At 41.7% G+C, this 14,225-nt stretch overlaps 1 protein-coding gene across 4 annotated transcripts in view; it reads left to right on the forward strand.

The window, feature by feature from the left end:
- The window catches only part of LOC106568319 (A disintegrin and metalloproteinase with thrombospondin motifs 6), a 190,635-nt gene extending 177,658 nt beyond the window's left edge, over positions 1-12,977 (forward strand). For 3 of the 4 annotated variants that reach the window (XM_045692496.1, XM_045692497.1, XM_045692498.1), the window contains exon 24: positions 3,841-5,050. In XM_045692496.1, coding sequence (XP_045548452.1) covers positions 3,841-4,254 — 414 coding nt within the window. In that variant the 3' untranslated portion in view covers positions 4,255-5,050. Of the gene's footprint in view, positions 1-3,840; positions 5,051-9,408 lie in introns of those variants that run through there. The other variant, XM_045692499.1, reaches the window with a different exon arrangement.
- Positions 12,978-14,225: the final 1,248 nt, after the last annotated feature.

Here is a 14,225-nt window from a genome sequence, read left to right on the forward strand (position 1 = left end):
ATGTAATTGACTACATATTCTTAGCTGATGTAATTGCCTACATATTCCTAGCTGATGTAATTGACTACATATTTCTAGCTGATGTAATTGACTACATATTCTTAGCTGATGTAATTGACTACATCTTTCTAGCTGATGTAATTGACTACATATTCCTAGCTGATGTAATTGACTACATATTCCTAGCTGATGTAATTGACTACATATTTCTAGCTGATGTAATTGACTACATATTCTTAGCTGATGTAATTGACTTGTCAAGGCTGGCTCAAGAAAGCAGGAGAGGTAGAGTCAGGCGCAGGAGACAGTGAATTCTTGAACACACTTTAATTCAAGAAAACTGTTATGGTCGTCAGAAAATAGGGACGCAGCCCTCAAATACTTCTGCGGTGGTAAAACACAAAAACCCAACCACAGGCAGAGGGGGAAAAAACACACGTTCCTCAAGCACACAAACCTGACAAGGAACATAATCACGCACAAACACAGACATACTACGCTAAACTAAATAACCCCCCTACTAATAACTAACCCAAAACAGGTGCGTGCCTACCTAGACCTAACCAACAGAAAGTGAAACAAAAAGGATCGATGGCAGCTAGTAGGCCGGCGACGACGACCGCCGAGCCCCGCCCGGTCGAGGGAGGGTGCCACCATCCGTCGGTGTCGTGACATGACTCCATATTCTTAGCTGATGTAATTGACTCCATATTCTTAGCTGATGTAATTGACTACATATTTCTAGCTGATGTAATTGACTACATATTCCTAGCTGATGTAATTGACTACATATTCCTAGCTGATGTAATTGACTACATATTCTTAGCTGATGTAATTGACTACACATTTCTAGCTGATGTAATTGACTACATTTTTCTAGCTGATGTAATTGACTACATATTCTTAGCTGATGTAATTGACTCATATTCCTAGCTGATGTAATTGACTCATATTCCTAGCTGATGTAATTGACTCATATTCCTAGCTGATGTAATTGACTACATATTCCTAGCTGATGTAATTGACTACATATTCCTTACTGATGTAATTGACTACATATTCTTAGCTGATGTAATTGACTACATATTTCTAGCTGATGTAATTGACTACATATTCTTAGCTGATGTAATTGACTACATATTCCTAGCTGATGTAATTGACTACATATTTCTAGCTGATGTAATTGACTACATATTCTTAGCTGATGTAATTGACTACATATTCTTAGCTGATGTAATTGCCTACATATTTCTAGCTGATGTAATTGACTACATATTTCTAGCTGATGTAATTGACTACATATTCTTAACTGATGTAATTGACTACATATTTCTAGCTGATGTAATTGACTACATATTCTTAGCTGATGTAATTGACTACATATTCTTAGCTGATGTAATTGACTACATATTTCTAGCTGATGTAATTGACTACATATTTCTAGCTGATGTAATTGACTACATATTTCTAGCTGATGTAATTGACTACATATTTCTAGCTGATGTAATTGACTACATATTTCTAGCTGATGTAATTGACTACATATTTCTAGCTGATGTAATTGACTACATATTTCTAGCTGATGTAATTGACTACATATTCCTAGCTGATGTAATTGACTACATATTTCTAGCTGATGTAATTGACTACATATTCTTAGCTGATGTAATTGACTACATATTCTTAGCTGATGTAATTGCCTCATATTCCTAGCTGATGTAATTGACTACATATTTCTAGCTGATGTAATTGACTACATATTTCTAGCTGATGTAATTGACTACATGTTTCTAACTGCTGTAGTTGACTACATATTTCTAGCTGATGTAATTGACTACATATTTCTAGCTGATGTAATTGACTACATATTTCTAGTTGATGCAACTAACTACAGGTTTTCTTGTGTCTCTAGCTGGTAGCTACCACCTCTCTCTTCTAATGTAGTCCAGCAGACTGCAGTCTCACTGATGCCCATTAAAGAATTACTATCAATTACTATGACATTCTTCCCAGCTCATACCAGGTTCAACTGGCCTGAACAGAAGAGATAGAGACACACACACTAAGGCCTCTCTGTGAGGAAGGAGAACCCACCAGTTCTGCCCTCTCCCATAGCAACAATTCACCTGGTCATTATAATTACAGAGAGAAGAGTTACCATGCCAACAATTTAATTCCACAGAATGCTTCTCAACCAATGGCCTGATAAACGTCTGTGCATGTAGAATGTTCATTCTATTTCTATGCATGTTAATTATATTATTTAACACTCTCTCTCTCATATATATATATGATAAGCTACAGTATCCCTAGTGATTAGTCAGAACTGTTGAGTGTCTGCTGAGAAAGTAAAACAGGGGGCAGTGAGAATCTGCAAACTCAGGCTAAGCTTGGCTTGGCCCATACAGGACGTCATCAGAATGACACAGCCAGGAGTAAAGTGCTGTTTGACTGTCTCAGTGACTCAGTTACTCTAATTTCTAACACATGTAGTGGGTAGGAGTTTTAACAGTGTGGCTGTGTTGAGGGGTAATAACTCTGTCTGTGTCTTTTGAATGCAGTATGTGATTAATAATGTTTATGTGGTTCAGTGTTTGGTGCAGGGTGGTTAATAATGTTTATGTGGTTCAGTGTTTGATGCAGGGTGGTTAATAGTGTTTATGTGGTTCAGTGTTTGGTGCAGGGTGGTTAATAGTGTTTATGTGGTTCAGTGTTTGGTGCAGGGTAGTTAATAGTGTCTATGTGGTTCAGTGTTTGGTGCAGGGTGGTTAATAATGTTTATGTGGTTCAGTGTTTGGTGCAGGGTGGTTAATAATGTTTATGTGGTTCAGTGTTTGGTGTAGGGTGGTTAATAATGTTTATGTGGTTCAGTGTTTGGTGCAGGGTGGTTAATAATGTTTATGTGGTTCAGTGTTTGGTGTAGGGTGGTTAATAATGTTTATGTGGTTCAGTGTTTGGTGCAGGGTGGTTAATAATGTTTATGTGGTTCAGTGTTTGGTGCAGGGTGGTTAATAATGTTTATGTGGTTCAGTGTTTGGTGTAGGGTGGTTAATAATGTTTATGTGGTTCAGTGTTTGGTGCAGGGTGGTTAATAATGTTTATTTGGTTCAGTGTTTGGTGCAGGGTGGTTAATAATGTTTATGTGGTTCAGTGTTTGATGCAGGGTGGTTAATAGTGTTTATGTGGTTCAGTGTTTGGTGCAGGGTGGTTAATAATGTTTATGTGGTTCAGTGTTTGATGCAGGGTGGTTAATAATGTTTATGTGGTTCAGTGTTTGGTGCAGGGTGGTTAATAGTGTCTATGTGGTTCAGTGTTTGGTGCAGGGTGGTTAATAATGTTTATGTGGTTCAGTGTTTGGTGGAGGGTGGTTAATAGTGTTTATGTGGTTCAGTGTTTGGTGCAGGGTGGTTAATAATGTTTATGTGGCTCAGTGTTTGGTGCAGGGTGGTTAATAATGTTTATGTGGTTCAGTGTTTAGTGCAGGGTGGTTAATAATGTTTATGTGGTTCAGTGTTTGGTGCAGGGTGGTTAATAATGTTTATGTGGTTCAGTGTTTGGTGCAGGGTGGTTAGTAATGTTTATGTGGTTCAGTGTTTGGTGCAGGGTGGTTAATAGTGTTTATGTGGTTCAGTGTTTGGTGCAGAGGGGTTAATAATGTTTATGTGGTTCAGTGTTTGGTGCAGAGGGGTTAATAGTGTTTATGTGGTTCAGTGTTTGGTGCAGGGTGGTTAATAGTGTTTATGTGTGTGTGTGTGTGTGTGTGTGTGTGTGTGTGTGTGTGTGTGTGTGTGTGTGTGTGTGTGTGTGTGTGTGTGTGTGTGTGTGTATGTTTCACAACAGTGTTCAGCGCAGTGTGGGCTGGGCCAGCAGATGCGGACAGTGCAGTGTCTCTCCTACACAGGCCAGCCCTCCAGTGACTGTCCCGACGCCCTCAGACCCCCCAACATGCAGCAGTGTGAGAGCAAGTGTGGCGCCACGCCCATCGCTAACGGAGACGGTGAGTACAGAAACGTGTGCAAGCATACACGCACTCACACAGAAACACACCACACATGCATACACACAAACCCACACAGAACCCTCATACAACGATCCAGCCATCCCTATACCAGAGTTCCATCCCAGCTCCATTCAGCCGTTGGGATGACACAGCTCTTCTGGAACACATTCATCTTCCCAGTGAGGATGAGCTGTCTGCTGGTCAGAGCAGCCTGGACCCTCCATCCTCTCCATGCTATGACAGATGTGTGTTAGGATGCATAGAGACAGGCCCAGCCCACACGTCGATGGAGCTGAATGGAAACGGTAGGGAGAGCAAGGCATGTGGAGATGCTAACGGCTAATGGGAAGAGATTCAGGCTAGTTGTACCGTAACAGACAGACAGACAGCAGCGTGGGGGTTGCTTATGATTATGGTCTTTCTTAAAAAATCATTTTTAGTAGACCAACCTGAATTGATAAATAAAATGTATGCACAAAACCGATAACAGTAAGAGCTTAGAAAACAGAAATGATAGTCCTCAGAAGAGAGGGCCAAAGGGATTGACAGAAAAGTACACCGCTCATTTGAAGTGAGATAATTCCAGACGTTCCTTTGGTATGGTGTGTTCTCCTTACATAAATGTATAGCACGCAGAGGGGGGGATAAAGAGTGTAAAGAGAGAGAGAGAGACAGAGAGATACAAAAAAGGTCCAGTTGCCAGGACAACAAATACAAATTCTTTCTAGACACTGTTGTCCGAGAGCACACCAAGAATTATACCTACCTTGGCCAAAACATCAACACCACAGGTAACGATCTGAGAGACAAGGCAAGAACAGCCTTCTATGACATCAAAAGGAACATAAAACTTGACATCCCAATTATGATCTGTCTAAAAATAATTTAATCAGTTATAAAACACATTGCCCTTTATAGTTGTGAGGTCCCGGGTCCACTCACTAACCAATAATTTACAAAATGGGACAAACACCCAATTGAAACTATGCATGCAGAATTCTGCAAAAATATACTTTGTGTACAACGCGAAACCCCAAACAATGCATGCAGAGCAGAATTAGTTATCAAAATGAAGAAAGCTTTAACATTCAACAACCACCTAAAAGGAAGCGATGCCCACACATTCCACCAGTATCTGGGGCTCTGTTCACCAACATAAACAGACCCCACTGTAACGGTCGTCGTATATAGTGGACCAAGGCCCAGCGGGTTGAGTGCTCATATTAACTTTTATTAGAACACTTAACGAAACAAAACAAGAAAACAAACAAACGCACAGTATTTCAGGCTAAACACAGCAGTGCAAAAACAACTTGCCACAAATGACAGGTGAAAACAGGGCTACCTAAGTATGACTCCCAATCAGCAACAACGATGTACAGCTGTTCCTGATTGAGAGCCATACCAGGCCAACACAAAGAAATACACATAGACAGAGCATAGAAATACAAAACATAGAACATAACCAAAAACCCCGGAATACTCTAAACAAACCCCGAACCACATAAAACAAACACCCCCCCTGCTACGTCCTGACCAAACTACAATAACAAATAACCCCTTTACTGGTCAGGACGTGACACCCACAGAGCCCCAGGACAGCAACACAACCAAATTATGAGAAAGCAAAAAGATTACTATTTGGCACACTGGAAAGAATCAACCAAAAAAACGGAGCAACTTGGAATGCTACCTGGCCCTAAACAGAGAGTACACAGTGGTAGAATACCTGACCACTGTGACTGACCCAACATTTTACAAATCCTTGACTATGTACAGACTCCGTGAGCATAGCCTTACTATTGAGAAAGGCCGCCATAGGCAGACCTGGCTCTCAAGAGAAGACAAGCTATGTGCACACTGCCCACAGAATGAGGTGGAAACTGAGCTGCACTTCCTAACCTCCTGGCAAATGTCTGACCACATTAGAGACACATATTTCCCTCAGATTACACAGACCCACAAAGAATTTGAAAACAAATCCAACACTGATAAAAACTACTATATATTTTAGGCGAAATACCACAATGTGCAGTCACAGCAGCAAGAAGTGTGGCCCGTTACCATGAGAAAAGAGCAACCAGTGGAACACAGACAACATTGTAAATACCACCAATATTTATCTGTTTATGTACACTACCATTCAAAAGTTTGGGGTCACTTAGAAATGTCCTTGTTTTTGAAAGAAAAGCAAATGTTTAGTCCATTAAAATAACATCAAATTGATCAGAAACAGTGTAGACATTGTTAATGTTGTGAATTACTTTTGTGGCTGGAAACGACTGATTTCCCGGAGGCCAACATCCCGGATTCGCCTCGTCGCTGTTGATGTTGAGACTGGTGTTTTGCGGGTACTATTTAATGAAGCTGCCAGTTGAGGACTTGTGAGGCGTCTGTTTCTAAAACTACACTCTAATGTACTTGTCCTCTTGCTCAGTTGTGCACCGGGGCCTCCCACTCTTAATATTCTGGTTAGGGCCAGTTTGCGCTCTTCTGTGAAGGGAGTAGTACATAGCTTTGTACGAGATCTTCAGTTTCTTGGCAATTTCTCACATGGAATAGCCTTCATTTCTCAGAACAAGAATAGACTGATGAGTTTCAGAAGAAAGTTATTTGTTTCTGGCCATTTTGAGCCTGTAATCGAACCCACAAATGCTGATGCTCCAGATACTCAACTAGTCTAAAGGCCAGTTTTATTGCTTCTTTAATCAGGACAACAGTTTTCAGCTTTGCTGACATAATTGCAAAAGGGTTTTTTAATGATCAATTAGCCTTTTATAATGATAAACTTGGATTAGCTAACACAACGTGCCATTGGAACACAGGAGTGATGGTTGCTGATAATGGGCCTCTGTACGCCTACGTAGATATTCCATTAAAAATCACCTGTTTCCAGCTACAATAGTCATTTACAACATTATCAATGTCTACACTGTATTTCTGATCAATTTGATGTTATTTTAATTGACTAAACATTTGCTTTTCTTTCAAAAACAAGGACATTTCTTAGTGACCCCAAACTTTTGAACGGTATTGTATGTATATTCCCCCACTATTCCTACTACAACTATTTGGACATTACTGAAACTGTACATAGCTGATAATATAACTGTAACGATCGTCTGGAAGAGGGGACCAAGATGCAGCGTGGTAAGTGGTCATAATGATTTTTAATGAGACACTTCAAAAACAAACAGGGAAACGAAAGCCAACAGTTCTGCCAGGTGAACACACACAAGACAGAAAACAACTACCCACAAAACCCCAAAGGAAAACAGGCTGCCTAAGTATGATTCCTAATCAGAGACAACGATAGACAGCTGCCTCTGATTAGGAACCCTACTCGGCCCAAAACAAAGAAATACAAAAACATAGAAAAAGGAACATAGAACGCCCACCCAATGTAACACCCTGGCCTAACCAAAATAAAGAACAAAAAAACCCTCTCTATGGCCAGGGCGTTACAATAACACTTGAAATGTCTTTATGGTTTTGAAACCTTTGTGAGTGTAATGTTTACATTCTAGTAGTTTTCTTTTGACGTTGTGTATGTTGGTTGATTGTTTATTTCACTTGCTTTGACAATGTAAACATTTGTTTCCCATGCCAATAAAACCCCTTTGAATTGAATTGAGAGAGAGAGAGGCAGGAACGTTACAGCACGCCATCCATCAGCTTCGACGTACCATTACATTAATCAGATGGAACATACCATTACATTAATCAGATGGAACATACCATTACATTAATCAGATGGAACATACCATTACATTAATCAGATGGAACATACCATTACATTAATCAGATGGAACATACCATTACATTAATCAGATGGAACATACCATTACATTAATCAGATGGAACATACCATTACATTAATCAGATGGAACATACCATTACATTAATCAGACGGAACATACCATTACATTAATCAGATGGAACATACCATTACATTAATCAGGTGGAACATACCATTACATTAATCAGATGGAACATACCATTACATTAATCAGATGGAACATACCATTACATTAATCAGATGGAACATACCATTACATTAATCAGATGGAACATACCATTACATTAATCAGATGGAACATACCATTACATTAATCAGATGGAACATACCATTACATTAATCAGATGGAACATACCATTACATTAATCAGATGGAACATACCATTACATTAATCAGATGGAACATACCATTACATTAATCAGACGGAACATACCATTACATTAATCAGACGGAACATACCATTACATTAATCAGATGGAACATACCATTACATTAATCAGACGGAACATACCATTACATTAATCAGACGGAACATACCATTACATTAATCAGATGGAACATACCATTACATTAATCAGATGGAACATACCATTACATTAATCAGATGGAACATACCATTACATTAATCAGACGGAACATACCATTACATTAATCAGATGGAACATACCATTACATTAATCAGATGGAACATACCATTACATTAATCAGATGGAACATACCATTACATTAATCAGACGGAACATACCATTACACAGAGACATGGAGGGGAAAATGTATTATGGGCCGGTCGTTGTCCGAGACAACAGAAACTTGGAATAGTCCACAGTTTCTCAACCTTTTTTGTTCCAGGGACATGCCCGGAGGGCTGCTTATATTAAAACTAACAGCTGAGAACTGACTAAATAGGCGTCAGACAACTATCTGTGGGACTGGTGCCAGTGCTCCAGCCGGACGTTAACAAGTACTGGTCTAGAATGCGTTTAATACATTTTAACAGAACAGCAATATTACAACGTGGACACGCGCAACAACACACACACACACTCACGCAAACACACACACAAACAAACAAACACACACACACACACACAAACAAACACACGCACACAAACACACACAAACAAACAAACACACACACACACACGCACACGCGCACACGCACACGCACACACACACACACACACACACACACACACACACACACAAACAAACACATGCACACACACACACACACACACACACACACACACACACACACACACACACACACACACACACACACACACACACACACACACACACACACACACACAAACAAACACACGCACACAAACACACACAAACAAACAAACACACACACACACACGCACACGCGCACACGCACACGCACACACACACACACACACACACACACACACACACACAAACAAACACATGCACACACACACACACACACACACACACACACACACACACACACACACACACACACACACACACACACACACACACACACACACACACAAGCCCAGGTGGTTAATAGACATTGTCATTCCACTTCTTCTTCTTTCCTTTATTTCCTGTGTAACTTTTGTATTTTTCTCTCCAGAATGCAAAGACGTAAACAAAGTGGCATATTGCCCACTGGTGCTGAAGTTCAAGTTCTGTGGCCGTGCGTACTTCAGACAGATGTGCTGCAAGACGTGCCAAGAACGCTGACCCACACAGAGAGAGAACGAGAGAAATAACGAGGGGAACAGAGGGAGCTGGAAGAGAAAGAGACACACAGGCAACGGGCAGAGTGAAAACAACTCAAGACCAGTGGAAGAGAAGGAGGAGAGAGACAAGAGAAGAAAATAAAAGAGGGATTCACCCATTCATCACACCTCCTCCCCCGCCCCATCACCGTGGAAACCTAACCACTGCTCAGCAGACACGCTGACACAGACCTTTATTACTGTCACTTCTGTGAAGTGGAAACCTTAGAGGATTGTTGTTACTGATCTTATTTTTATTATAATAATAATATTCATATTATTTGTATTATTTTATTGTCATCTGTTTGTTGTTTTTGAATCCAAAGTGCTGGACACATCACACATAGAGCAGAAGCACCGCAGGGAAGGAGGGATGGAAGGAGTAGCCACTGGAGGGGAGGAGAGTGGGAGAGGAGGAGGGAGTGTAGCTGAAGAGTGGATGGGAGCGTGTAATGGTACTATGGACAGACAGACAGACAGACAGACAGACAGACAGACAGACAGACAGACAGACAGACAGACAGACAGACAGACAGACAGACAGACAGACAGACAGACAGACAGACAGACAGACAGACAGACAGACAGACAGACAGACAGACAGACAGACAGACAGACAGACAGTGTGAATATTCCATAAATTACACATCACAAAACACACCAGTACTGGACTGAACTGTTCAAGATGTCATCGCCCGTAGTGTCATTCAAGCAATTGTATTAAATCTGTCTTTGGTTATGTCACATATTGTCAGTGGAGGCCTGGAGGCCAGTGGGATGGCATGTTTCTAGAATGTTCTGTACTGGAACTGGAATAAAGGTGCTACATTAGGGGTTATTTCTACTTCATGTTATCAGAGGAGGTCAGGTACGGTCAACTCGTTCTTCTGTTCTGTTTATTGTCCTTTCTCTTTTCCCCTTTCTTTTTTCTAAAGGAGGGGTGCCTTCATTTTGAACAACACTCACTTTGTGCCAGAACCTTTAAAAAGGAGACCCACGGTTGATGCAAATTGTGGATTTGTGAATAATCACAAATATTGCAAACTGCACAGTTTGGCATTGAAGTACTGTATTGACTTTGAAGGTCCTTAGTTTATTATTGTTGTTGTTATTATCATGTAGTTTGGATACTCCACCTCTTGTGAACATTGGAGATAGTAACCATTAGTGAACTATAATGTTATCAAACACACAGGATCTCTGTATCAGCCCTTTCACAGTATATTGTGTAGTGTTGAGAATTCATCAGTATGGGAAGAACTCACAGCCTCTCCAGCACTATGACTGAAGTTAAGTGAAGGGACAGTACTGACCACACACACACACACACACACACACACACACACACACACACACACACACACACACACACACACACACACACACACACACACACACACACACACACACACACACACACACACACACACACACACACACACACACACACTCCCAGCAGTCCCTCCCAGCAGACCATGGTGTGTTGCCAGACCACACAGATCCAATCTGCCACAGACAGACTACCTCCAGACAGTGTCACCCTTCTCCTCGTCCTTCCTTCCTCCTTCCCTCCCTCTCCTCTCCGCTCCCCTCTTCCACTCTACTCTCCAAAGAGAACAAACAGTAAAAAACGTAATATTATGCAACTCAATGGTGCTTAAAAAAATACTAATATACAGGTGGAGTGCTGTTTGTTTCCGTTGTTTCCTTCTTGTTTCCTCTTCAAGTGGGAGGCCTTTCCTGACACTTCTCCATGGCTCTTCTCCATGGCTCTTCTCCCTGGCTCTTCTCCCCAGCTATTCACCCTGGCTCTTCTCCCTGGCTCTTCTCCCCAGCTATTCACCCTGGCTCTTCTCCCTGGCTCTTCTCCCCAGCTATTCACCCTGGCTCTTCTCCCTGGCTCTTCTCCCCAGCTATTCACCCTGGCTCTTCTCCCTGGCTCTTCTCCCCAGCTATTCACCCTGGCTCTTCTCCCTGGCTCTTCTCCCCAGCTATTCACCCTGGCTCTTCTCCATGGCTCTTCTTCCTGGCTCTTCTCCCTGGCTCTTCTCCCCAGCTATTCACCCTGGCTCTTCTCCATGGCTCTTCTTCCTGGCTCTTCTCCCCAGCTATTCACCCTGGCTCTTCTCCTAGGCTCTTCTCCCTGGCTCTTCTCCCTGACTCTTCTCCCTGGCTATTCACCCTTGCTCTTCTCCTAGGCTCTTCTCCCTGGCTCTTCTCCTTGACTCTTCTCCCTGGCTATTCATCCTGGCTCTTCTCCCTGGCTCTTCTCCCTGGCCCATGGTGCTATAGAATTGGTGCTTTCACTCCCACTACTATACAGTGGCTATAGGCTGGATCTGATCTGAACAATATGAACACTAAGACATTCATATCTATATGTTGGTTAATGCTAGAAACGTTGTTGTTTGTTTAAAATGATATCTTCTTACCTCACACTGGGAATGTTCATTGATGGTGTAGTACCAACACACCACCCTTCACCCCTCACCTCTCACCCCTTCACATGGACTTCCCCAGTTGTGTCCTGTATTATTCCTAGTGGTGTCAAACATTCTTCTAATATAAACCCTCCCCAAGTGACATTGCTTCTGGCGTTGGTTGGGGTTGTGAAAAGGGACCGCCACCCGTGTGGTACTGACCCAGCGGACCAGACAGACCAGGCCCAGATGGAGCCATGCTGTGGAGGATAAACCAGTAGGACTTGATGGAACCCCCAGACCAATCGGAAAGACAATTAAGGAGTCAGGAAACACATGGGAACTGTTAAAATCATAGGACTATGCTACTTTTTGGTAGCCACCTCCAGTTTAACTAAGGACGTTAGACCCGTGATCTAATCTTTGGTGATGAAACGTTGAACCAGGACATTTGGACATTAGTGGATGATGAAAACTAAAGCATTTGAACTGCATTGAACTCAACATGCTGGTACTTCTTCCAGAGCTGTTTCTATGTTCCTTTCCTTCCTTTCCTTTCCCTTCCTTAAATCCTGAGGCTTGAAGTAACCGTCAACTGGCATTGGGACACGGGGCCTACAGACAATGAGACAGATGGACTGATAGAGACACTCTAGAAGACACTCAATCAAACTGGTACTCATAGCTGTGGACTTATCAATGTTATCAATGTCACTGCTTTACCCTGTACCTTCAAGTGCAAGAGAGAATGAAAAACAAAAAGCATTATTTGATTAGTTATGTTTATTTCATATTCAGTATTAATGTTGGTACACTGTTACAATTTTTTTTGTAAATGATATGCTAATTTATTGCCATGTGTCACTTGTTTTAGATTTTTGTTCACTGCATGCAAACAACGTTAGTCTAGTGACAAAGAAATACAGTGAAATAGGCCCCTTCAACCAAACTGTTTTAATGTAGATACATCAGGTCAATAAAAACAGCAGCTTCTGAAGAGACTCTGTGTTAGCTGGCTTCCGTTTTCTCCAACAAAACTTGTGTCTGTGTTTCCAGATTTTAGATCTAAGGACGTTCTGAGACTCTTCTAAGGACGTTCTGAGACTCTTCTAAGGACGTTCTGAGACTCTTCTAAGGACGTTCTGAGACTCTTTTAAGGACGTTCTGAGACTCTTCTAAGGACGTTCTGAGACTCTTCTAAGGACGTTCTGAGACTCTTCTAAGAACGTTATAAGACTCTTCTAAGGACATTCTGAGACTCTTCTAAGAACGTTATAAGACTCTTCTAAGGACGTTCTGAGACTCTTCTAAGGACGTTCTGAGACTCTTCTAAGGACGTTCTGAGACTCTTCTAAGGACTTTCTGAGACTCTTCTAAGGACGTTCTGAGACTCTTCTAAGGACGTTCTGAGACTCTTTTAAGGACGTTCTGAGACTCTTCTAAGGACGTTATAAGACTCTTCTAAGGACGTTCTGAGACTCTTCTAAGGACGTTCTGAGACTCTTCTAAGGACGTTATAAGACTCTTCTAAGGACGTTATAAGACTCTTCTAAGGACGTTCTGAGACTCTTCTAAGGACGTTATAAGACTCTTTTAAGGACGTTCTGAGACTCTTCTAAGGACGTTATAAGACTCTTCTAAGGACGTTCTGAGACTCTTCTAAGGACGTTCTGAGACTCTTCTAAGGACGTTATAAGACTCTTCTAAGGACGTTCTGAGACTCTTCTAAGGACGTTATAAGACTCTTCTAAGGACGTTATAAGACTCTTCTAAGGACTTTCTGAGACTCTTCTAAGGACGTTCTGAGACTCTTCTAAGGACGTTCTGAGACTCTTCTAAGGACTTTCTGAGACTCTTTTAAGGACATTCTAAGACTCTTCTAAGGACGTTCTGAGACTCTTCAAATTTTAAACCTACAACTAAGGTTAACAGAAACCTTTGTTTTCATAAATGTTTAAAATATAGCCGATTTTGACTTTGCCACTTGCCCATCCAGTGACGACCACAGCTCCCTTATAGAAGGTATAGTTCTACAATTCCCTATTCTCCTCAGGGTAACTGTCGCCCTTGGTTACTAAGGAAATGTTAAGATGAAAGTCCACACTTCAGTCTATCTGGTCTGGCTACAGTACCTCCTTCATCCCCACAGGGAGCAGGTCTGGTCTGGCTACAGTACCTCCTCCGTCCACACTGGGACCAGGTCTGGTCTGGCTACAGTACCTCCTCCATCCCCACTGGGACCAGGTCTG

The sequence above is a fragment of the Salmo salar genome, chromosome ssa13 (assembly GCF_905237065.1).
Source record: "Salmo salar chromosome ssa13, Ssal_v3.1, whole genome shotgun sequence".
Taxonomy (NCBI): domain Eukaryota; kingdom Metazoa; phylum Chordata; class Actinopteri; order Salmoniformes; family Salmonidae; genus Salmo; species Salmo salar.